This window comes from Puntigrus tetrazona, chromosome 5 (genome assembly GCF_018831695.1).
Source record: "Puntigrus tetrazona isolate hp1 chromosome 5, ASM1883169v1, whole genome shotgun sequence".
NCBI lineage: Eukaryota > Metazoa > Chordata > Actinopteri > Cypriniformes > Cyprinidae > Puntigrus > Puntigrus tetrazona.
This window is the reverse complement of record NC_056703.1, coordinates 556,376-583,095: the sequence shown is the minus strand read 5'-3', so window position 1 is coordinate 583,095 and position 26,720 is coordinate 556,376. Positions and strand designations below refer to the sequence as shown.

General features: G+C 35.7%; 1 protein-coding gene across 3 annotated transcripts; it reads left to right on the top strand.

Moving 5' to 3' along the window:
* Window positions 1–26,442, top strand: ddr2l (discoidin domain receptor family, member 2, like). 3 transcript variants are annotated; one of them, XM_043239731.1, is made up of 17 exons: window positions 1–149; window positions 9,114–9,221; window positions 9,319–9,421; window positions 10,106–10,334; window positions 10,639–10,786; window positions 12,214–12,319; window positions 13,353–13,539; window positions 15,105–15,351; window positions 15,775–15,867; window positions 16,139–16,293; window positions 16,970–17,171; window positions 19,318–19,562; window positions 20,329–20,456; window positions 21,304–21,501; window positions 21,880–22,114; window positions 22,494–22,643; window positions 24,087–26,442. In XM_043239731.1, exons 2-17 carry the CDS (start codon window positions 9,161–9,163, stop codon window positions 24,222–24,224), a joined length of 2,625 nt encoding a protein of 874 aa, XP_043095666.1. In that variant the 5' UTR covers window positions 1–149; window positions 9,114–9,160; the 3' UTR covers window positions 24,225–26,442. The 3 variants fall into 3 exon arrangements, with proteins under 3 accessions (XP_043095666.1, XP_043095667.1, XP_043095668.1); XM_043239732.1 differs by lacking the exon at window positions 1–149 and adding an exon at window positions 1,910–1,987; XM_043239733.1 differs by lacking the exon at window positions 1–149 and adding an exon at window positions 7,131–7,223.
* The last annotated feature ends 278 nt before the right edge of the window (window positions 26,443–26,720 follow it).

The following is a 26,720-nucleotide window of genomic DNA, read 5'->3' as shown; positions in this document are numbered from 1 at the left end:
CTTCTTCTCCTGCAGCAGATCTTCCGATGCATTGTAACAGTGTTGAAGAACATTAACTGTTGAACACAATGCCTCGACATCTGTAATGGCGCGTTGACTTTCGGATGTGACTTCGGTGGGATAAACTATTGTCCGGATCCCCAAAACAGGTATTTAATCTGTTTCATTTAGTTAGTGACCTTTCTGAAGACACAGAAGTTGTTGATTTTTCCCAAAACTCTTTGTTGCGATTGAGAAACAATCTTGCTTTCAGACAGATCAGAAGCGTGCTGCTGTTGAACTCGAGGTGATTCGTAGATGTTTGAAACTCTGTTTTATCAACTTTGGACGCTTTTGTTTGACACCAGCAGAGGTTTGTTAACTTTTATTCACACGCGATCGTGTGAAAAAGTTGGAGTACGCTGACAATGTCATTCACGTAGTGCTTTTTGGTTTGATGGGGTTATAGCGATAGAATGGTTAAATGTTTTGTGGCTGTTATGTCACTTTATTGTCTTGAAGAGTTTGTTTCTGTCTGTTAAAGTTGCTGCTTTGTCTCATTCACGATCAGCTTTATACACCAGGCCGCAATGCGCATGTCCTACTTTTAACTACAAGAAATGACTACTGTTATCTTTACTGCCGATAAAAAAATTACAACTTTTTATAATATGCGTTCTGCACAAACGATGCCCGATTCAACGAATCATTTCTTGAGTCGGTTCACTAACCGGTATGAACGATTCGTTCGCGAATCAGGCTGAATCAATCCGAGCGTCGATCAAGTCAAGAATTCGTATTATCAGACGACAGATTAAATTGGAGAGGCGTCCGTTTCGAGTATTTTAATTCTTATTTTATCTTTTAATTATATTTTAATATAAATACACGCACTTATACATATGCTTGTATATATATTTCAGTTTCGGATCATTGTGAGTCGGACAACTTATTGAACTGAGAATCGAATCTTTCGGACCTTTCCGCGATTCGTTATTCCTAACTTCTGATAGATTGAATTTGTGTTTGATTTGAGTGTATCAAAATATAGAAAGTAGAGAAATGCTTCGTGAATTGTTTTGTCTTTAATGTTTAAACTGTTCAGAAAACCTTAAAATAGCCACATGTTCCCATTTGTGACAACTGTGACTCTTTAAAGTGCTCTCCTCAGTAGAAAAACATAAAGTTCACCCAAAACTGAAAAATTGTGGAAAATGTGTTCACCTTGAGGCCATTCAATATGTAGATGAGTTTTGGAGAAATTTCATTTTGAACTTTCATTCTGACGGCACCCATTCACTTCAGAGGATCCATTGGTGAGCATGAGATAATGCTAAATTTCTCCAAATCTGTTTTGATGAAGAAACAAACTTCTTCATCTTGGATAGCCTGGGCACGGGTCATATTTAGGGCGAACTTTAACTGTATAAAGCACGATAAAGTGGTGTAGACTCTCAAAATCTTCATGGTTGTCTTTGTAGATATCGTTCTCGCGAACAGAGAACGTATAAGAAGCGTTCACAGAAGACTTACAAAACCTGCAAAATCTCCTTGAATGACGTTTATTAATGATAAGGAATTGGTGATAGATGGATAGTCCGCTGCTTTGAAAAGTGAAAGATCTTTGAAATTCATGAAATCCACCCGCTCCATGTGAGATGACAGGTTAGCGATATTTAATCAGTGATAAGGCGTTTGCAGCTGGGAGTTTAATCTTCGTAAAGCCGGTTATAACAGCTATTTCCTCTGTGCTTTTTATGAAGTGTGCTGTTTTTCTTTCTCCTGTGATGCAAGAAAGCGTTGGATGCCAGAGCAGAGGTCAGATGTTGCCTAACAAATGAAAAACGCCTTGAGCGTAATTTCTCATAAATTTTCTCATGCTCGCGGCTCTCGTATCTGTCTGCGTCTGATTATCAGGCTCTCTGTTCAGTGTTTATCTCTGAAAGTCACTGCAGACCGTGACGCTCGACGGAATCGGCAACGGTCCGATTGCTGAAGCCATTTTGAGGTCAGTGCAGAACTGTTTTCCGGTTATGTCATAATGGGGATGGAAGAGATGATGTGTATGAATTTAAAGAGGCTGGGTGATGTTTATTGTAACATCACAGACGGTGAAATGCTGAGAAGACTTATGCACAAATGGCCGGCAAAAAAAGGAAAGGTTGTTATTTGCAATTTAAGTCTGACCCAAGTACTTTCTCAGAAATAAGAATGATGATGCTGTTAAATTTGTCTTGAAAATGTGTAGGTTTGCACATCTCCGTTCTATTTTCAGGTTTAATTTCAGTAAGAATATATGCGTATGTATATGTATATATGCATATGTATATATATATGTTTACACAAAAATATTCATGTTCATAATAAATGTTTTTTGAGCAGTTAATCGGCATATTAAAATGATTTTTGAAGGATCGAAAGAAATTGCATTTTGACATTGAAATACAATACAGTTATTTTAAATTGTAATAATATTTGACATTATTGCTGTATTTATTTTAGCAAATAAATTCAGCCTTGGTGAAATGTTAACTTTTTTTTTTTTTTTACAAAAACTGCTGATTCTTTTCATATACCAAAAGAGCATCAAATTAATATTTTATTTATTTTTTTATTTTCAGACTAGTTTATTCAAACAAATTGAGATTTCTGACTTTTAATTGCAAACTTGTATTTCCTTTACAGACTGTTATTTTATAATTTATTCAACTGTATTCGACAGACATCTTAATCCAAAACAACATGCATTGCATTCATAATATACATTTCTCGCTTCATGCGTTCAGAATCATATAAACCGGAGAGTATGCAGTCTATATTTGCTTGCCGTATTAGTTGTTTTCTTCTTTCCTGTGGTTTCTTTCCATGCTCAAAAAATAAAGAGGTCTCAGCATGAACCCTTAAATAGATTAAAGTCTTTAAGTTTTCTTCAACCGGAGTCGTGGCCGCAGCGAGTTTGTCCTTGAGGCAACAAAGCATTGGGTTTTGGGTGCGCTGAGACCTCTCCGTTTTTACTGTCCTGTTTTATTCCCCGTGTGGTGTATTTGAAGCGCGCTTGAGGTCTATCTAACCTGACTAACTGGCTGTTGAATGAGATTATTTACAACATTAATGTCGGTTCTGGCTGTGGTTTTGTACGGTCTCTCTCTATCTCTGGTGAGCTGCCAGCGACTTGGTTTTGCTCTGCACATTGTTTATTGTGTTGCATAATTTGAGATGTTTGGCAGCAAGACCCGGCAGAGGCCATCGAGTGAACTGTACTACAGTTCCTCAACACCAGCGCGTAGGAATGTGAGTGTGATGCACGTGTTTGTGTGTGAACCATGTCGTGCAGATGAGAATGAACGGAACGGGTTCACATTTTCTCTCGCTCCTTTAATTGTAGCTCAGTAGGGCAAACACGTCCCTGCATGCTTGCAGGGGTTCGCATGTTTTCTCAGTGTGCGTGCGTGCATGCATGTACGTGCTTGGTTGTGAGAGTCTGGAATTCGGGTAGGTTTTGCGATGTGATTTGCCAATCCTTTTCAGTAAAAGTGCAAAATGTAAAAAAAATGTAATTATGCTTAAATGAGTAATTTAATAACGTCACATGGACTGATGTATTTAGTACATTTCTGGACCCGGATCATTTCAGTTGTGCTGCCGTCTATTAAAGGTCAGACAGCTCTTAGATTTCATTAAAAAATATCACAATATTCACACACGGCGTATGAGCCAGAGGATTACCGTCGCTTTGATTTTGAAGGGGAGGGCATAATATGCGTTTACATGAATCAATAGTGATCCAGCTTCATCTACAGAAGAATGATTAGACGGGTTTTTGTGAATCTCTGCAGATTGCCAGTTTCACGGATGAAGTTTATAGTCCGCTCGTCACTCGGCAGAAAAGAGAGGGCGGGGTCAGCAGAGCTCATTAGCATTTAAAGCAACACGGACTAGAATGGCTTGCGCAAAACAGAGCCGATTTTTGTTTTTTACACTAACATTGAGAAATTTTAATCAAAGTATGTTATACACTTTTTATTAAAGGGTTAGTTCACCCCAAAATGAAAACTCTGTCGTTAATCATTCAATATGAACGAAGGGTGAGTAATTATTGACAGAATTCCAATTTTGGGGTGAACTAACCCTCTAGACCCTAAAGAATCTCATCAACTTCAATTGGCTTTCAATGACCCTTTAATAATAAAGTACACAATCCTGGTAGTTTTGTCATACGTCCTTTAAATTATTCTGATTCTGAGTGTTTTTTTGAAGATACTCCCTGTTAGCAATAAGTCTGTTAGCACTGTTTGTTTTGTTGCTTTGCTGTGTTTCCCAGTCAGTCACATGAGGCCCCTTAGAAAGATGAGCAAGAAGGCTGGAATCCCAGCACTGGACAGGCCTTTACGTGAGCCAAACATTACATAAACCATCTGCAACCTCCATCCTCCTCTTCCTTCAGTACGCACATTACATCTGCAGCTCCATATCATGCGATAGCTGTAAAGTATCGCACTATTTCCTTCGAAAATGTTTCGTTTGTCTGTTTGGTCGTGCGCATGCATGTGTTTTTGTTCATCGTAACAAGTGTATTACGTAATGGCTCATGGGGTATTCTCATCAACACACAGAGAACACACTGTATGATAAACACACGAGCCAGGCAAATCACGATCATGTTTATGTGTAATGGTCAAAAACTGATTCTGGTAATGCGCTACTGTTCAAAAGTTGAGAGGCATATAATATTTAAAAATGCCTTATTCTCAACAAGACTACAGTTATGTAATGCAAAACATTTTTCATATTAATTCCATTTCATTATTATAATTAATGTTTTCCATATCAGTATATGTAATTTATTCCTGTGATGCAAAGCTAATTTTTAGCAGCCATTAGATCAGTTATCTTAGCCTCCCATGATCCTTCAAATCAGTCTAAATTGCTCATGCCCAAGAAACATTTCAGATTTTTGTCTGATGTTTAAAACAGTTGTGCTGCAAAATTTTGGGAGAAACCATAGTACATTTTTAGTATTACTCTTAAATGATTAATCGTGATTTAATTGCATCCAAAATACAATTTATTGTTTGTAATATATGTGTGTGTGTGTGTGTGTGTGTGTGTGTGTGTGTGTGTGAGTGTGTGTGTGCGCTTTGTATATTTATGCATGTAGAAATATACACATATACAATTTATATTTTGAAAATATGTATATGTATTTATTTTCATTATCTATTTATCTATTTATTTACATATAATTTTATTTTTTCTTCTAAAGCAATGCATGCATGTGTATTTATGTCTACACAATAAGTAAAACCTTTTTATTTTAAATTTGAGTAATCGTTTGACAGCACTTTATACATATTTTATACAAAAATTTATATAGACACCTTTGTTACATTGTCTTTCTATAATATTTGGTTGCAGTTAATGCATCCTTGGTGGTGTATGTCAAATAATATATACACATCTGGCCAGATTTAACGTAGTATATTATTTAAATTACTGATGTTTTGCAGTCATTTTTTTTTTTTGTAATCTTTGAGTGATGTTAGGTGATTTTTCGGTCACACTTTAGTTTGGGGACCAGTTCTCAGTGAAAACTTAAAGGAACACTCCACTTTTTAAAAAATTTGAACTGAAAAATTTGAAAAGTTGAGGGTTCCTTTAACTAACTATCAACTGTGACTTTTGCCACAATAAACTCCTCTAATTTGCTACTTATTAACAGATAGTAAGGTATTTGTTAAATTTAGTTCATGGGTTGGTTTAAGGAATCTAAAATATATTATGTGCTTTAAGTTTTAATAAATAGCCGGTATGCCAATAAGCAAGAAGTTAATAATAAGAACTGGTCCCTAATCAAGTGTTACCAAAAAGTTCATTGTCAAGTGTCTGATATTCTGATCTCAAGCTGTAACTGGAACAGTTTGACCGCTGGGATAAGTTACAACTCAAGTTGAATGATATGAAGAATCATTCGCGTCTACAGCAAAAATAATCAATATAATCAGCCACGATCGCTTGTCTGTGATGTTGTTTCATAACAGCCAAACTCCCTGAACTTGTAATGGCTGCTGATGGTTTGTGTGTAATTGTCTCTGGGGTAATGGCTGGGGCGTGATGCACTCATGAAATCAGACACATTCCTGCGGTCTGAGGTTTGAGGAGCGAGAGAGACCCTCCGCAGTAATCTCACTGCACTCGACACACTCTTAAACATGTCTATCCTAACAACAACACTAACATTTATCTCAGTCTTTCCAGCGCTGATACTCACTGCTATCAGAGGGGCCCCCACGGCCCTCGGCTCTGGAGGAGAGCAGTGGAGTTTGGTTAGGGCTTTGGCCGGCAGAACGCCGATTTGGTGCTTCTTATTTGTATTTGGTGAGACATTTTCTTCTAGGAGCATAAATATTGTCCATCACAGAAGAGCTTAACAGCGGGAACATCCTACAAATAACCTCGAACACCCAGAGGATGCTTTTTAGGGTGTTGCTGGGGTGTTCGTATTGAGTTGGTTTCAAAGTCCACCTTGGGAAAAATAGTTTCTGATAAATTCTAAATATATGGTTTAGTGGTTTAGTGTGTGTGTGTGTGTGTGTGTGTGTGTGTGTGTGTGTGTGTGTGTAACCCATTAACCCATGTCCCCACTTTTCAAAACGCTTATAAATCATACCGAGCAAGTTTTTGTGTAGGGTAATAGTACATATAGTTTATAGTATAAATACAGTTTTATAATAATACTACTACTTCATTATTACCACAACAGTAACAACTATCATTGGTAATAGTAATAACGCTAAAACGAATAAATGATATTTAAGAAAAACATAATAATTGTTAATATTACTTGTTACTGTTCAAATAATAGTAATTAGGGCAACAACAGATTCACATAATTTGTGACCAAAAGATTCCACAATATCGATATATCACGATATCTATAAAAACCTTTGGGAAATATCACAATATCTATAAAAACTTTAACAGTAAAATCATTTTTTTACTTTTTTTTTTTACCCAAGCAGTGAACAGTCCTTCACATCGCTTCAAACGTTTGCTCTATTCGAACGTAAGTACCCTGCGAAGTGAACATCAGGATATTTCAGCAGGAAGCGTGTATACGCTTTGATTTGATCGGTTGTATGCTGAGAGACTTGCGAAATATGCAGAGCGGGGTTATGCGAGGACCGGAATTGAGGAGCGCTGGTCTAAGGAGCTGTTTTCTCTGAAGTCGAGAGACTCCCATACTGGCAAGCTTACGTTTTTCAGAATGTGGACAAAGCCTCGAGCCTCCTACTTGGACGGCGCGGTTCTTGAGCGCGTGCTGCATCTTTTTCTTGTTCGACGGCAGGTGTTAGCTTTAAGGCTAGGAGATCAACCAGGCACTAGCTGTCGATAATTCACGTGTCAAGTTATCACAAGTTAATTTTTAATATCATAGTTATCGTCAAAAACGGTATATCGTCACACCCTAAATTAATATAATGTCGATATTTCATGATTTGAATAACACGGTTATCGTCAATACCGGTGTATCGTGACACCCCTATGTAATAGCCTAATGCTAATTATTAATATTATTAATTTTTACTATCAATCATTACTGTAACTATAAATACTACTACTACTAGCGCTAAACAAGTATATTAAACCATTACTTTAGTTATTGGTTAGCTTTAGGGATGTAGAATACTCTCTACTAATCAACATCTAGTTAATACTGAGAATTAGTCTCTATACTAAAGTGTTACTGAAGAATGGTACAAGTTTTATAGCAGTCTATTTATTTTAGTTTTTATTTTGCCCCCAAATGCACATTACAGGTCATCCCATTAAATAGCATTACATGATAGCAATAAATACGATAGCATTAAATAATGTGTAGCGATAACCAGTATATTTTGATTAATCAAGCAGCCCTACCCGGACCTGAAGTTAATGTTAATTTAATACAGCAAATAATAGGGTTTGTCTCAATCTCTAAGCATGAATGAGCCATAACCGTGATGTTTGTTCTTCTTTACCATTAATGATAATGAGCAGAAGATGTGGATAACGTGTTTTAAAAAAAACTCTGAATATTATGGCTATTTTACAGCTTGTTTGTGAGTAAGAGATATCTGGCGGATTATCTAATAAACAAAAACAGTTTATTAGATGTTCAGGTCACTGAGTTTATGTTCAGCAAACCGACTCGCATTTATAAAACGCGCAACAATAAGGCACGCATGAGTAATTGCTGGCAATAAAACATTATTGTTCACGTAAAGTTTTGTGCAGTCCCGCATGCAAATAATGGCATGGTACTTTTTTTTACGATTAGAGTCTCAATGAAACTGTGCGTTTTAAGAAAGGGCCTCTTTTATTTGTCGCTAATGACAATCCCGCCCTGAACGAGACCGAATTCTCCATCGTTCCCGGCCACATCTGCTCTGGCATAGTTTGCATAGTTAGCATAGCAGTGATGCTAATTTGACCTGTGGGTTCCCACAGGACTCGGAAAACCCAGAGGATTCTGCAGCTGCGCGGCGCATGAAAGCATCAGGGTGCCGATTTATCTGGAGTTTACAGTCGGCTCCCTTACCGAGTTTAAAGACGTTCTCTTCAATGCCAGATAAAACAAAAGCACGCTTAAAATGCACAGGAAAAATAACATACATACACGCACAGGTATACTGTATATGTATATATGTGTTTGTATGTATGTATGTATGTATGCACGTTTTATTTTTTCTGTTGAAGAAAACATCTTTAAACTCAGAAACTCTGTGTGTGTTTGTGTGTGTGTGTATATATATATATATATATATATATATATATATATGTATATATATATATATATATATATATATATATATATATATATATATATATATATATATATATATATATATATATATATATATCTTTACTGCCACTTTTCACCAATTTATTGCATGCATGCTAACTAAAATTATACATTTTTCCCCAAAAATCCCCTAACTTTTAAATAGTAGTGTATGTCCAAAAATATGAGTCTTGAACAATTTCTCTGGTTTTAAATTGATCTTGTTTTGGTCTGCAGTTGGCTTTGGTATCGTTTTTTGATTGTCACATGATTAGTAGAAGCTACAGTACTGCTGTGTCTTTCTGTTCCTCAGAGATGTAGTCTGTAGTGTCGTCTGTCGGCAGACTCTGAGGTCTCACTATGCTGCTTTATCTGCTGCTGACCATCTCACTAACAAACATCAATGGCCAGATAGACCCAGGTAATGTTACCGTAAAGCAGGCCGACACAAACGTGTATTGATACAGACAGCACCGAAACGTTCACTTTCTGACCTTGTCCTCCTTCGACGTCCTCAGCTCACTGTCGTTATCCTCTCGGTATGGAGGATGGGAGGATCAAAAACGATGACATCTCTGCCTCCAGCCAGTGGTATGAAACCACAGGCCCTCAGTATGCAAGGTAACATCAGCGTCATTTTGCTATTATATGATATACTATTATAGTTTTTGTTAATAATTTTTAATTATTTTTTTTCTCTTCCAGACTTAGTTTTAGCTAGCTGTGTGTGTGTGTGTGTGTGTGTGTGTGTGTGTGTATATATATATATATATATATTTGTTATTATTAGATTTAATTATTATTTGTTTTAGTATTTCAAATCAACAAAAATAAATATAAAAATACTTAAATAAAAATATTTACATTTGTTTTACAGGAAATTACAATTTCAAATAATTACTTTCTATTTTGGATTGTTATAGTTATTGTTAATATTTTCAATTAGATTTTTTTGTCTGCACTTTTTGAAAGTTTTAGAAGTTTTGTTTTAGTTATTTTTGTTTTAGTTGTTTTAGTACTTTAAACTAAGCAAAACTAAAAAAATAAAGAATAATGCAAAATAAATAAATATATATAATGAAAATTGAAAAAAACATTAGAATTTTGCTCTTATAATTTTAGAATATTTTGAATTACATTTTTTGATATTGTCTGTTTCTGCTTTAATTTTCTTTAGTTTTAGTAGTTGTGATTTTGAGGATTTTTTTCCTTTTCATTAAGTTTAATTGTTTTGAGGTTATTTAGTTGAGTTATTTTAGTACTTCGTGTTGAACTAAATGAAAATGAGAAATGATCATCTGTCAGGTTAAACCGTGAGGAGGGGGACGGCGCCTGGTGTCCTGCTGGTCAACTGCAGCCCTCAGACGTTCAGTATCTTCAGCTTGACCTTCGTCAGCTCATCTTCCTCACCGTGGTCGCTACGCAGGGTCGTTACGCGCGCAACTCCGGCAACGAGTTTGCGCGCAAATACCGCCTGGAGTACAGTCGCGACGGACACCGCTGGATCTCCTGGAGAAATCGCTTTGGTAGTGAGGTAGGCGTTATTGTTGTTAAGAAGTCCCTTATGCTCACCAAGACTGCAGTCGTTTCATCAAATGTACAGTAAAATATACATCACAAATAACTACATGAGCTTATTTTAAAATGTGATTTATTCATGTTATGCAAAGCTGAATTTTCAGCATAAGTGTCCTGTTATGCATGCTTTCAGATTGTGTCAACTTTATTTTTATCCATACTATTTTATTATGTTAACCACTGCATGCTCACCTTGCTGTAACTATATTCGTAATGTAGCATGATCCTTTGCAATACTGTTTAACCAACGTGTTCTGCAGACTATAATGGGCAATATAAACACCTACGACTCTGTGGTGAGAGACCTCCATCCTCCCATCATCACTCGATTCTTACGCTTGATTCCCGTCACTGATGCCCTACACACTGTGTGTATGAGAGTAGAGCTGTTCGGATGTGCCTGGCAGGGTAAGTCATAATATTATATATATTTTACAAAAAAATATTAACCTGATCCATTCCATTTTTTTAACCTGCAGAATGGAAACATTTATAAATGCAGACAAACTACTAAAACTAAAACCATAAAACATTTTTTGTTATTTGAAATAAAATCAAATTGAACAGCCAATATAAAAATGGTATTTTATCGTAGCTAGTTGCAAACTTTGCTCATTTTACTTTATTTTATCCGGATTTACTAAAATGACTGCAAAATAAATTATAAAAATGCACAAAATTGCTTAAGAATTAAAAAAAATGTAACTTTTTTACATTTTTAAATTTTTAAATATTATTGAAAACTATAATATTATCTCAATGATACTATGTAAACAAACTCCAAACACTTCCGGAGGTAGTTAAAAACATTTTAATGGATTGCTTTCTTGGTTTAGATGCTTTTGAATGCTTTTAAACAGCTACTAAAAATGCCGCTCTCTGCCTACTCACCTAATTCTTAAACATTACGAGAAGCGCTGTTGAAATGCATTAGCCAAAGGGATTTAAACTTTGCCGGCTGAAATCCTAAGTTTGGTTTCAAGGCCCCGATTCTAACAAAAACACACTGTGTTCAGCACAGTTTTGTGGCTAACCAGACAGAAACTTGCTTGTTAGTTGTCTCCTTTTGCATTCATGAATAATTAGCGTGAGCTTATTTCACAATATTAGATCAAAAACAGACCCAGGACCGAATCATTTAGATCATTTCAGGACCGAAATGATGGAAAGTGGACCGAGGTGACCAATTAAAACAGCAGGTGTGAATGGGAATATGTCTCCTTGTCTGCTTGTCATTAAATCAACCATAAAGCATCTCAAATGATTAGTTAACCCAAAAATTAAAATTCTGCCATTAATTATTCACCCGTTCCAAACCTGTGACAGCATTCCATTGAAAAGCAGTTTGATCAAATCAGCTGAATCAATCAAATATCACAACCAATCAGAAGTGCGAGTGGGCGGGCTCTCTCATCGGCAAAACAATAATTCTACCAAGCTATAAGAATACTTTTTAGGTTTCAGAAAGCTCTCAGAATTCATCAAAAATGTCTTAATTTGTTTTCCGAAGGTCTTCTGGGTTTGGAACGACATGAGGGAGAAGAATTAATGGCAGAATTTTCATTTTGGGGTGAACTAACCCTTTAATATCGGGTGTTAACAGCGCCTCAGCTTCACACTTGCATATGGGCTGCAGACCCAATCAGATCGTTTTGGCGTCTCACATCTGAGCAGATGTGGCCCGTGTAGATTTGCCCCCTAGTGACTAGTTTCGTTTGACCTCAATTACTCCAGTGCCTTAAACGTGAGCCAAGAGAAATGAGTAATTACATTCTAGAGCTAGCGCAATATTAAAGTTTGGGAGCTCTCTGTTTTCTGGTTCTCCTGCTGTGCAGATGGCCTGACGGCGTACAGCTCTCCAGAGGGCCAGACCATGATGCCTCCTGGCTATCCCATTACACCTCTCAACGACTCCACGTACGACGGGGCCCTGGAACGCAGGTGAGGGTCGGATCTTATGCAGAACGAGTCAAATAACATGCTTCGCTTTGGGGGAAGCCCAGATATCAGAATTGGTTTTAAATACATCAATACGTTGTAAACATTGATTTTCAATTAAGTATATTCATACATTTATAATATATTTAAATATGTTTAGTTTCAACCTTCACGTTCAAAAATTAAATAAGATATGCATCCACATAAGTTAAAAGTACAAAGCATTTTTAAAGTACAAAGTTTGCTTCTATGAATACATGCAGTGTCAAAATACTTAAAAAGAATGTATTTTTTATAAAAAAAAAATATTTTAGCTGATATTAATTTTTTTTTGTCTGATTAAATTATCTTAAAATGACAGTTTTACATTCAAACATCAGAAAAAGATCATATTTAGAATATTTTTTTTAAAAATTGATTTTAAGACTAGATCACGTTTAATATTGTTGTTTAGCTTTTAATAATAATAATAATGTTTTTTGAGCATGTTTTTTTATGAAGGATTATGTAACACTAAAGACTGGAGTAATCTCAGAAATAAATTATATTTTAAAATGTAAAAATTGAAATAGAAAATGTTATTTTGAATTATATAACAATATTTCACAATATGGCTGTTTTTACTGTATGTGAAATAAATACAGCCTTGATGAGCATAAAGATGTGTTTAAAAAATATTTAAAATATAATTGATTCTAAACCTTTGTGTGTCCACTGAAATATCTAATAGCAGTCAATACCAATGAAATAATTTGAATAAAAATAATAATGTTCCAATCCTGAATGATTAATTTACAAAAAAAAGAAAGTCGTGCTTGTTTGGAATGATATAAGTAAAAGCTTCTCCTCTAGTGTTTTTCTTTGCATTGTCCTATTTTTTTTTCCTGACTTGCTGATGTGAGTCAACTCTGGAATTGTGGGCTTTTTCAGAGTCATTCTGTTGCAGAACAATCGAGATTGTATTTAAGTTCTAGAATGAATGCTAATCACTCCTCGCCCAAAGCTGAGTGCTTCCCGTCTCTCACTGCTCCCACAGGAAGCTGTCTGGGGGTCTGGGTCAGCTGACGGATGGTGTGATCGGTCAGGATGACTTTGTACAGAGAAGACTGGACCGCTTGTGGCCCGGATATGACTACGTGGGCTGGAGGAACGACAGCTTGGGCCCTGGATATGTGGAGATGGAGTTCCAGTTTGACAGACAACGAAACTTCACCTCCATGAAGGTGAGAGTGAAAGAAGAGCTGTGTGTGAGGCTGTAAGGAGGGTAAACTGGACCAGGGTTTAATACAGAATGCAAATCTAGTACTTTTTGATAAGGAGCAGTAAAATTGGGAAATATTATTGCAACCCAAAATAATCGCTTCCTGTCTGAATATATTTTAAAATCGAATTTATTTCGGAGATCGAAAGTTGAATTTACATCATCCAATCTTAAGTGTCACGTGATCCTTCAGATACGATTTAAAATGATTTGCTGTTCAAAAAACATTTATTATTATCATGATTGAAAAGGAAACAATTTTGTTGCCACTGTAATTTTTATTTTAAATGCATCCTTGCTGAATACTTTTTTTTCCTTTTTTTATTATTCTCACTCCAAACATTTCTAACAATAGTATGCAATATTTAAATATTGTGTTAATTCACTTAACTTATCCTAAATTTATTTTGTAAACTGAGGGACAATGTAATTGTTTTCTAACCATGATTATTTTCTGTGGTAATTGACATTCAGCCACTAATGCTGTTAATAGAAGTCAACTTGTACTGAACCCAAAGCGTCCCTTTACCATTTGTACAGTATGTGTTCTGGTTTACTTCTGTAGCGTCTGTAATTTGAACTTGATGTGCTTTGAAGTGTTTGTTGACTGACAGTTTTAATGTAGCACTAATTATACACCACATTTCACACATGATAACACATAATTACATGTTGGAGCAGGATTGCTTGCCATAATTGCAGTGCTTATTGTGTCTGTATATAATCATGCCAGTGTCTGTGGATTGGGTGGTTTAGGTGCATAATCTCAAAGTAATGATTTTATATTAGAAAATAACATGTTTAATAAAGTCGAGCCACTTTCTTTTAATTGCTTTTTATCTACTTATTTTTATTTATTTATAGGAGAGCATAAAAATATTGATATTATTTATTTATATATATTTTTCTCCATCTTATTTATTTCAACAATTTTATTTTGTATTTTTATTTAAAAAAATGTTGCATGTCATTTTCTTCAGGATTCCTTGATGAACAGAGAGTTCTAAAAAAACTAATTTTTTTCCATGGAAATCTTTTGTAGCATTAAAAATGTCTTTACTGTGACTTTTGATCAATGTAATGCGATGCTGTCAAACAATTAATCACATCCAAAATAAAAAAGTTCTTGTTTACGTAAAATAATTATAGACACATACAGTAAATGATATGTATATATTTTTATTCTTATATTTTTTATATATAAATATACTGAACATATAAGCATAAAATATTATAAAATATCTACATGTACACATATCTACATATACACGCATTATAGATTTATTATGTATTATTTTGAAAGCAATTAATCGCGATTAATCGTTTAACAGCACTAATTTAAGGAATAATTGCTCAACTTCTGTATACTATTTAAAATTCTGCTTTATTTAAAATTCAATCCAATCAATTAATCCAATCCACATCCATCATGGTCCAAGCAGTTGAAGATTAATTTATACCGAACACACAAACCGCTTCAAACGCCAGCCTTCAAATGTTATCAACGCTTATTTATTCTCTTCGCAGGTCCACAGTAATAACATGTTCTCTCGGGGGGTGAAGATCTTCGCGTCCGTGTCCTGTGTGTTTAAGCTGCACCTCATTTCTGAGTGGGAAGCAGAACCGGTGGAGTTTCACACCGTTCTAGACGACAGGAACCCAAGCGCGCGTTACGTGACGGTCCCGCTGAAGCACAGATCGGCTGCGGCATTGCGATGCCGCTTCTACTTTGCTGACACTTGGATGATGTTCAGCGAGATCTCGTTTCAGTCTGGTACGAAATATGAACCACTCACCTCTCGATCCCACTGGTATTCTCGGTATTTCCTTGTTAAAAAAAAGCTGTGATATGCTTTTAATATCGCATCATTTCCAATATTCAAATTTCAACTGACACTATTGTTCGAATTTTTGAGGTCATGAGTCTTATGCACGCCAAAGATGGATTATTTGATTAAAAAATTATAACAATGCAAATATATTTCCTGCCACTTTTGAGCATATGACCGTGCTGAATTGAAGTATTCATTTCTTTATATATTGTATGCATATATATATATATATTCTTTATATATAAAATGCACATGTCCCTTGCAATCTTTAAGTAAAACTAGACCCCAAATCATGACTTGGATTTTTTTAAGTGGGTGTAATTTAGTATGTAGTAATTTCCTGTTTGAATTATTTTCCGTTGCAGCAACTAATGTGCTTCCTACCCAGAAGCCCCCATTGTTGACCCCTCCTTCTTACGAGGTTAACAGCAAACTACCACAAACTACACAAAAAACAGGTAAAGAGTCACTGTGCCGATAACGCCCTGCATTTCTCCATTCAACATAAAATTATTTGATACCGTACACTTTTTTTAAAACGTAACCGAAATCGCACGGAGACAGCTTTTCCGGATCCAGCCAGTTTCGGATGAATACAAATGAAGGAAATGTGTCACTCTATGGAAGTAAAATGGGTTGTGACCGCCACATCCTGTTGGCTTTCAATGAAATTGCGTGATTACTGTACTAACATGTGTTAAACTTGAATAACCCATCTGCGTTTGACAGAGGACCAGACTACAGCAAATCCACCCAAACCAGGCTCTCCTGAAGAGGGCAGTACATCGATTCTGATTGGCTGTCTGGTGACTATTATTCTTCTACTAGTGGTGATCATCTTCCTGATTCTGTGGTGCCAATATGTCTGCAAAGTCCTGGAGAAGGTGTGTGTGTGTGTGTGTCTGTACTATAATGTTTGTATTAATAAAACTGATTATTATGCTCCTCAGCAATACACGAAATGCTTGTGTAGCATAAAATGTAAAAGTTTTAAAGAGCCTAGTTCCGGCTTATTGGCTGACTTCTGACTGAGTAAGCTGCGTCTTACGCTGAGTGATATGTTTTACATCACAGTACTTTCAAATAATGGCCTCTATCTATGAGCATTACCAAGCTTGGAAGAGCCAGTATTAATTTGTAAAAAAAAAAACTCAGACTGTATCTGTCTGAAAGAAGAAGAAGGTCATATACATCGAGGATGGCTTTGGAGCAAATTTTTTTTAAATTTTCAGTCTTTGCTGAACTGCTCCTTGTAACAAACATGAATAAACAATGAATAATGCATTTATTACACTTTTTAAGGTCAGTTAATTAAAATGATCATTTTATAAAAGTTATCATTGTCTATTCATGTTCATGTTCACAGTACATTAACTAATCTTAACAAGCACGACTTGTGATTTTAATAATGCATTAATAAATGCTGAAATTAACATTAACTAAGCTGTAGAAGTCTTAGTTCATGTTTACTAAAGTTGTTTATTAATTTTAACCAATGAACCTTCTTGTAAAGTGTTACCATAAATAGTGTCTTTCTCTCTCTCTCTCTCTCTGTCTCAGGCTCCGAGGCGTATTTTGGAGGAGGAGGTGACCGTGCGTTTGTCCTCTAGCAGCGACACAATAATTCTGCAGACTCCCCCGGTGCCCCCGCGCATCTCCCTCGACCCGCCCTATGAGAGGATCTTCCTGCTGGACCCCCAGTATCAGGATCCTGCTGCGCTCAGGAAACTTCCCGAGCTGTCGCGAAGCGCAGAAGCTTCTGGTACCATCCATTACACACACACACACACACACACACACACACACTAGCTCTGTCCCAAACCCTGGAGAGCTGCCTCACTGTTTTTTTAAGAAGCATTACAAATTTTGTAGCCAGAATAAAACATTTCCACCATTTAAACTTATTGCCTTAAAGGCGTAGCTCACCCAGAACGTATGATTCTGTCATCTACTCACTTCCAAGTTGCTCCAAACCTGTACGAGTTTGTTTGTTTGTAACCAAACAGGTGCTACAGCTATTGACCCATAGTATGTATGATATTTAAATTATATATAATATTTTAAATATATAATTATAATATTATCATTTTTGATGAATAGGAAGTTCAGAAGAACAGTATTTGTTTTTTATTTATTTTTCATTATAAATGTGACATAGCATTTTTAAGCCAAAAAAACATTATATAAAGTTTTGTATAAACTTAATGTTTTTATTTTCCATGTCAAAATTTATTTTAAAAAAAAATTACTTTTACACTATTGAATTTCAGATTTTCAAATAGTTGTATCTAAGACAAATATTGTCCTATTCTAACAAATAATGCATGAAAAACGTTATTCAGCATTCAGAGGATGTATAAATGGAAAAATGTACACTTACGACTGGCTTGTGGTCCAGGGTCACGTATGTCTTTTGATCTTTTGTTCTTTTGGTCAATTTAGAGCCTCATTGCATAATAAGAGTATTCATTTTTCTAAATAAATGTCTTTAAAAAAACTGGGAGTGACTATAATTCGAAGATAAATTACTGAGCTGCCTTCGAATTTGTGACAAAAATAATGTAATTTTCCTGCCAGATGGAACCGTCTTCACGTCGAACATGAATCCTAGTTATGTTTCCTTGGTAGCATAGCTAATTTGAAGACTTTCAGTACATTACTGAATATCAGAACGTCATGTCTTTTCTAAAACTAACCTCTTGTACTATCCTTTAAGAAATATTCTCTCTATTTTCATCCTGTTGAACTTGATTTCATTGACATTTGTTTCCTCAACAGTTTGCATGCTGCCTGCCAGTGCACATTTTTCTTTCTTCCTCCTCCGTTCTTGCATTCTTTATCTTTCGCTTGCAGTCTGTGACTCCACCTGACCTTGTTACCAGACTGAAGGACATTTCAAGGGTAAGAGCTGATGGTAGATTGTCTTTTACTTTTTGACACTCTGCTGTTTCATGCGCCCAGACACCTCAGGGTTCTAGTTGAAATAAAATGAAGTTGGCCTGTTCCTCTGTTGTCATCTTCTGCTTTTTCTGTCTCTCTTTCTTCCTCTTTCTATCAATCATCATCGGCAAAGCTTTAATGACACTATTGTCAACATCTCACATTTTTAAAAGCATATACAGTACTTAAAGGAAAAAATCCGCTCTCAAAAAAAGGTTGCTCACCCTCATGTCATTCCAACTTTGTATGTTTTTCTTAAGATTTTTGTTAGATTGTTGGTAAAAAAAAATGGCACTTGCACGCTACGCATCATGTTCTCATGCAGTGTAAAAAATACAGCTTTAAACAATTTGTCTTTTATTAAAGAAATTCAATAATACGGCTTTTTTATGTGTTGTGACACATCACGTTATGATTGGTCAGATCACCTTTCCACCAAACTCCCATTGAAGGGTTAATTGATTGAAGTATTTTTTAACTTTTTTTTGGAACGCAAAAGATGATTTTCAAACTGTTTCAGGGTTCTATTGACTTCTGTTGTATTTTTCTGAAAACCAAAACTTTTTGTGTCTTATTGACCTCTGCAGAGCACATATTTCAAAAATTGTTGGTACCATCTGACTTCCATAATATGGATAGAATAATACTTGGAAAGTCAATGAAAAAACTGATTGTAGGATTTGTTTTGTAGTCCTTTTCGACTTCATAATGCTTTTGTGGATCCTAACAATTTTGGGTCCCATTGACTTCCATTGAAAAGTATGGATTGTTTGTTTCAAAAGGTTTGGACCGACATGAGGGTGAACAAATGACAGAAATTACATTTTCGGATGATATAAAATAAATAGGATGACAAAGAAAGAAATGCGTGAAATAGGTGGGAAAATAAAACAAAAATCCAAAGGGAAAGAATTGACACGATGTAACTACGATTGGTCGTGCTTACTGACATCTGGTTTCCTCTGTAGCCTGTAGCGGAGGATATGCCGAACCTGACGTGACCCTGTGCACCCCTCACCAGTGTTTTCAGAGCAGCGTGCCGCACTACGCTGAAACCGACATCATCAGCCTGCAGGGCGTCACCGGCAGCAACATGTACGCCGTTCCGGCCCTCACCGTAGATTCCCTGACGCGGAAGGACATCTCTGTGGCCGAGTTCCCACGAGAGAGGCTGCTGTTCAGAGAGAAGCTCGGAGAAGGCCAGTTTGGTGAGGTGAGTCTCTTAGCGCTTCTGGCTCGCTTCTGGATGCACTTGAATTGTCTTTTATTTTATTGAGTTGCTTGGGATGTTTTTGCGCACTGTTTACACGGTTTTATACAAACAGTGCTGCAACGCCTGATATTTGTTTAGTGAAATTACAGTGTTTCCCAGAAAACCCTGTTATTAGTGACCACACATGACTGTTATGTATGGCTTTATTAAGAAAAACACTGGAAATCTAGAGAGAGAGCCAAGGATTTTATTCAATAGTGTTACTAATATTTTTATTTCAGTTTACCCTGATTATTATGTTACTATGGTGACATTGTGGTGCCGGATAGTAATGCCGTAGTACTGTGACAAACAGTTCTGTATAATATACAGAGGTTTTGGTTTCTTATACTCCCCCAGGCTGAATCTATTTAATAAAAAAAATTCAGTATTCTTTCATACATTGAAAGTTTTTTTGTAAAAGCACAGAAATGTTGCCTTTCCTGTCACTTTTGATTAATTTAATGCATCTTTGTTAAATAAAAAATAATAATTTATTATAATTATAATTAATTTCTAGTGTATATGCTTGTACAGTGATTAAAATATTTGCATAGTAAGGTATTAATATTGTATGCAAAATTTAATAACAAAAAAAAAAAAATGTTAATATCATAGTACGTTGTGGTGTTTTGGTTGTTACTGGATCCCGTACGAGTGTTTTTTCGCTCTCTCCCTGTTTAATCACGTTGCTCTCCCTTGTTCATGCTGCTTTCGCTGTCTCCAGGTGCATTTGTGTGAGGCCGAGGGTTTGGCTGAGTTCCTGGGAGAGGGTGCACCGTTACCGGAGCAGGACGGGAGACCGGTGCTAGTAGCAGTCAAACAACTCAGAGCAGATGCCACCAGCAATGCCAGGTTTGAGGAGAAAGAAACACACACAAAAAAACAATTGATTGGAAAGTTGCATCATAGAGTGAGGCTTCTGGGAAGCACTTGCTTAAAGTTTGGAAATGGTTATGTAATTATGATGTGTTTTATTTGGTCAGAATAAATTTTTTTATTGTCAGACCGATTGAGACAAACAATAGGCATATATATATATATGTATATATGTGTGTGTGTGTGTATATATGTATATATATATATATATATATATATATATATATATATATATATATATATATATATATATATATATATATATATATATATGTATGCATATGTATGTATATGTGTATATATATGTATATGTATATATGTAGTACTATAATATATAGATATATATTAATACTGTAAAACAATTGATCGTGATTAACTGCATCCAAAATAATGTATAATGAGTGTATACTGTGTATATTTGTTATGTATGTAAATCCAAACACGAGCATACATGCATTTAAGAAAAATATGTTATGTTTACATAAATGATGATAAATATCTTTTAAAAATTTATACTGTATGTGTGTGTATTTATATATGCATAATAAATATACAGAGCACACACACATATATCAAGGAAAAAAAAAAAACAGATCACGAGGTGCAAAGTTTCATTGGTGAAGCAGGTAATCCACACTGATTTAGATTTTTGCTCTGATTCTCAGGAGGGTAAAAATCCAGTAGTGCGAGCAAGGCTTTAATCCGTTTACAGCAGGAATTCATTTCTTATTCACTGTTGTCGCTCGATTTTTACTGATGAATGTCGACCTTTAACCTTTCTCCTCATCCCATGATAACCTTTCTGACATTTGTGCTTGCGTAGAAATGACTTCCTGAAGGAGATAAAGATCATGTCTCGTCTGAATAACCCAAACATCATTCAGCTGCTGTGTGTGTGCGTGAGCTCCGACCCGCTCTGCATGGTGACGGAGTACATGGAGAACGGAGACCTCAACATGTTCCTGTCCCAGAGAGAGATCGAGAGCACACTCACACATGCCAACAACATTCCGTCTGTCAGGTGCGTCCATCAGTACGAAGAACAGCCTTTCATCTCCAGACAGGGGTCAATATTGCTATTCTACATGTCAGCGTCGAGATTAACGTTCTTAACCTTCGAATTCCTCGACTTAACCTTCCAGTCTCAATTTATGATGGAAATGTTTCAGATTACGGGGTTGTGGAAATCATTTCGTTGTGTTTTTAAAGAAGCATCAGCATTTATCATCAGATTTTAAAAAAAAAATACAACACAAAAAGGAGTACAACCTTCATGCAGTTTTAAACCTGTATGTTTTTCGTCTTTTTCATATGGTAATATTATTATTAGTAGTAGTAGTAGTTTTGTCAAGTTATTATTTGCTGATTTGGTAATGCATGTGCTGTTTTTGTTTTGCAGTACTGCTGACTTGTTGCACATGTCAGTGCAGATCTCTTCTGGGATGAAGTACTTGGCTTCTCTGAATTTTGTGCACCGTGATCTGGCCACACGAAACTGCCTCCTGGACCGTCATCTCACCATAAAGATCTCTGATTTCGGCATGAGCAGAAACCTGTACAGTAGTGATTACTATCGTATACAGGGGCGCGCTGTACTGCCTATACGCTGGATGGCCTGGGAGAGCATCTTACTGGTGAGGGACATGCTCTTCTTTTAAACTTTCTTTTCGTCCACAAAAATAATAGGCGGCACATAATAAGAAATGCTTCTTGATTAGCAAATCGGCATACGAGAATGATTTCTAAGGATCATGTGACGATGAAGACTGGAGTAATGTCAGCTTTGCAACATAGGAATAAACTACATTTAAAATGTAATGAAACAGAAAACCATTAAACCATTAAATTGTAATAATATTTCATAATATTACTGTATTTAAATCAGTTCAATGGATCCTTGGTGAGACTTCTTAAAAGTTAACTGATTAACTGCTACATTTGACTACAGCGGCTTTGTTCCTTTGAATCAGTGCATTATGTGTTCTGTGTGTGTGTGTGTGTGTGTGGTTTTAGGGGAAGTTCACAACAGCTAGTGATGTGTGGGCATTTGGAGTAACTCTGTGGGAGATCTTCACTTTATGTAAGGAGCAGCCCTACAGCCTCCTGTCTGATGAACAGGTCATCGAGAACACCGGTGAATTCTTCAGAAACCAGGGGAGACAGGTACAACTTCACTTTGACTTTGATTCGAAGTGAGTGAATTATTATTTTCATTTTGTGAAGTTTAATCTGAAGTTAAGTGGAAAAACTCAACAGAACGAATCGAACAGGGGTGCAGTTCCTGAACAACGATGTACCTCACTGATTAACCACCGTAGTACGATGCCTTGTTTCGGAAACAAACTAGTCACGACTGTTTACCAAAATTGATTGCATCTTCGTCATTTGAACCACATTGGTTCAACAACGTAGGGCCATTACAATTCACACGCATGTGGCGAAGTAATAACTTATGCTGTTTAACTGATTAGATATCTCTAAGATGCTGCTGTGTGGAACATTTACTATTTTTTTTGTTTACTATCTTTTTGCTCTATTTGATCTTTGACTGAAAACGAATTGTTGGAAACGACAGATCTAGCGACCATGGTTGGTTAACGATGCTTTTGGAGAATGCACCCCTGTATTGGAGTGAATATGTTTACAGAAATTAGTGGGGTTCCCCGGGGTCTTCAAAGCTTTAGATTCAATTTTCAAAAGCAGCTGAAGGTAAAGGACGAGCATTTCAAAATGGGAGTCCTAGTGCATTTTGATACAGTTTACAATTTACATACATAAAATCTTAGTAACACTTTTGTATGGGGACCGATTAGCACTATTAAAGGTGCTGTATGTAGGATTTTGACCCTACTAAAGCATAAAAATACCATTAGCATGTTTGCAGATATTTAAGAAACATGCTAAGATAACATACTTGTTTAACAGTCTGCATTTGAAAATGTATGTTCCGGCCCGGAATGTCGGCCACTATTTTTTGGTCTGTGAAACCCGCCCACCACCAGTTTACCCAATCATGTTTTGGAACCACAGGTTGCCATTTGCCAGTCATGGAAGCTGGCAAATGAAAGGGGTCCAAGCGGGAATCTGGCAACATGCATATGCAGTCAAGTAGTCAAGGAGTAGGAGGGCTTGGGTACAAAAAATTTTTTAAATTTGAACTGCAGTACCTAGTTCAACCATTCAGTTTCAATCCTACATACATCACCTTCAACTAGTTGATTAGTATCCCTATTATTACATTATTATTATTACATCTGTACGCTTTACCTAAACTCAGCAACTACTTCACCAATTATTAATAAGCAGCAGATTAGGAGTTTATTTAACACAATACAGAATAAATTGTATCTGTATGTAAACTCCTAAAGCGCCTCTCTGGGTTATTTTTTAATTTAATTAATTTTTAAAAAATTAATTATTTTGGAAATAAACAGTTGTATGTGGGCATGTGGTATTCATTTTTACAAAGTGAAATTAACTGAATAGTGAATTAATCTAAATTGATGTGAATTGAACTGAAATAAAGTGGTTCGCAATGATGAGACTAAATGAATGCACTGACTAAATGAATGACTTCTCCATGTTTTGCTCTCTCCTTCTCCCTAGATCTTTCTCTCAGCCCCACCACTCTGTCCATCCTCTCTGTTCGAGCTGATGATGCGTTGCTGGAGTCGTGACATCACGGACCGGCCCACTTTTCACAGATTGTATCAGGCCTTGCGAACGTTAGCGCCCCACTCATGACTGACACCTGCTCTACTGAAATAACCTGGAGGAAAACTGTTATACAAGTCTTCTGACTGCTCGCCAGTCGCTGAAGTAGAGCAGGAACATTATAGCCACAATGTAGCGTCATTAGAGCAGTAGAAATCCAATGGAGGAGAGAGATCTAGAGATGAGATTTCACAAAAGGCATTCATTCATTCATTTATTCACTCACATATTCATCTCCATTGGGACTCAAAAGAGCTTTTTTTCCAATCCATAGACACTTGAGGTTTTAGTTTTTTTAGACTTTATTGTTGTTCTTTCCCTTTTTTATTTCTTTATCATATGGTATTTCTGTTTGTCATTTTGCAACAGTGACTCTTGAGCCTACTGTATATTCTAGGCAGAAAGAACCAACTGGACGAATGTTGTGTTTGTCAAAACTGTGGTTGTGTATCGTTAAGCACTGCTGTCTTGGGTTTTTATTTGGTTTTTGTCTATTTTTGTTGCTTATTTACCCCCACACTGGAGTTACTGTGTCTTATGATATTAAGTGTTGTTTTAATCTCTAAATATGAATGTTTTTACAGGTTCTTTGGATATAGCCGGGTCAGAGACCTGCTCTGCCTGGATCTAGCAGAACTACTGTTATAGTTAGATTAAAAAACCCTTTCGGAGGAGAAGGGAGAGGGTTATAGAGCCAACAATGGACTGACGTGCAATTAAATGCACTGTTTCTTCCCCTTCTAGACCAATGGACCATGATTCATCCGTGCATGTTTCCAAAGAAGACAATGTCCGTTATTGTAGTGTTTCATCAAAATGTAAGAACTTGGTTCTTGTTTAATCTTTACAAAGAAGCATTTCCATTGGGATATGTCAAGATGTTCTTGGGGTAAATTTGACCTTTAGCCTCCACATGCAGATGTCCAATTATAGAAGTAAAACGGGTTGTTAATGCCATTTCATGTTGGCATTAAAGGAATTATTCTTCCCAAAATTTAAATTTGATGAACACATTTGGGGAAATGTATCATTGCATCACTTGCTCAGCAACTGATCCTCAGCAGTGACTGGGTGCCGTCAGAATAAGAGTCTATAACAGAATACCTAGTCTATAACATTCTGATGGCACCCATTCGCTGTAGAGGATTCATTGGTGAGCAAATGAATGCTAATTAATCTAAATCTGTTCCTATGAAGAAACTAACTCATCTATATCTTGGATGGTCTGAAAGAGAGTACCTTTTCAGCAAATTTAGATTTTTTGCATGATGTATTCCTTTAAAATCCAGCAAAAATGTCAATATTTCACCACCACAGACAAAAAAAAAAAAACTCAGTTGCAAAGGAAAACACTATACTTCCTTGTTACTGGCATATTGTTCTACAGTTACATTGTTGTTGTATCTAAATGAACTAAGTCTGAGGACATACAGGACCAAAAAATATTAATATTGTAGAGATCCATTTTATCTTTGATCTCTGTAGAAGGCACATTTATGGGGGAATATGTATGTAAGTGTAAAATTATTCAAAGCACATTTTTCTCTTTCTTTAATCCACTTTAATGTTTTATTAATGTCATTTAATGTTTTTGTAAAGGTTTGTGAATGAGTGTTGAACCAAAAACTCCAAAACAATTTTTTTTTTGGTGTACTATTATGTAACCAAGATCTGATATTTCCATCATTTTTCATCAGTGCATACTAGTTTTTACATTCCTTTCCTATAGTTTGTGTTTACTGTATTTCAGAAATTGTCTTCAAATGTACAGGAGAAGTTTTATTGTTTGGCTGCTGAAAGGTTTGGCTATGCAGGATGTTTTGAAGAGTCCTCCAATAGCACTGGGATTTCGATTTGAATGTTGGTGGTTGGAAAGCTTAGGAGAAGGGCCACCACTAAAACTCAGTCTCCCAGAAGCCTTTGCTGAAGTGAGCCTGAGGCAATTTCTGTTATTAATGATCAGAGTTTGCTTTTCACTACGTATTTAGAGACCAAGAGTGCATGTCAGTGTGATTGTGTGATACTGTGAGTGTGGTTTTGTTTCAAGTGAAATTCAGTGTACCTTCTTTTATCATTTAGTATAACAGTCTTTCATTCAAACCTTTTTACTCTCTGTATGTGTCCTACATGTACATTACATAAGCAGAGTAGATACTGTATGTATAGTAATATATTGGGGACTAAGGAAGACTTGTTTTCTTTCATCATCTTTCTTATTTTCCATAATAAATACAGATTTTGCTGTTAATTTTCTGTACTGAATATTATTTTTTATATATATATATATATATATATATATATATATATATATATATATATATATATATATATATATATATATATATAAACATTAATGTGAAATTTGTGGTAATTAAATAATAATAATAATAATGAAAAATACATATAATACATACATTTATTTACTTATTTTCTATTTTGGCGTTAGCTAGATAGATAGAATTATATATGCATTTTTATATATATATATATATATATATATATATATATATATATATATATATATAT

Excerpts from the sequence above, each read along its gene's own strand:
- ddr2l (XM_043239731.1), top strand. The coding sequence starts at position 9,161 with ATGCTGCTTTATCTGCTGCTGACCATCTCACTAACAAACATCAATGGC. Across the intron at positions 16,294-16,969 it reads TCTGCAAAGTCCTGGAGAAG|GCTCCGAGGCGTATTTTGGA; the intron begins GTGTGTGTGTGT and ends TCTCTGTCTCAG. Across the intron at positions 22,644-24,086 it reads TCAGAAACCAGGGGAGACAG|ATCTTTCTCTCAGCCCCACC; the intron begins GTACAACTTCAC and ends CCTTCTCCCTAG.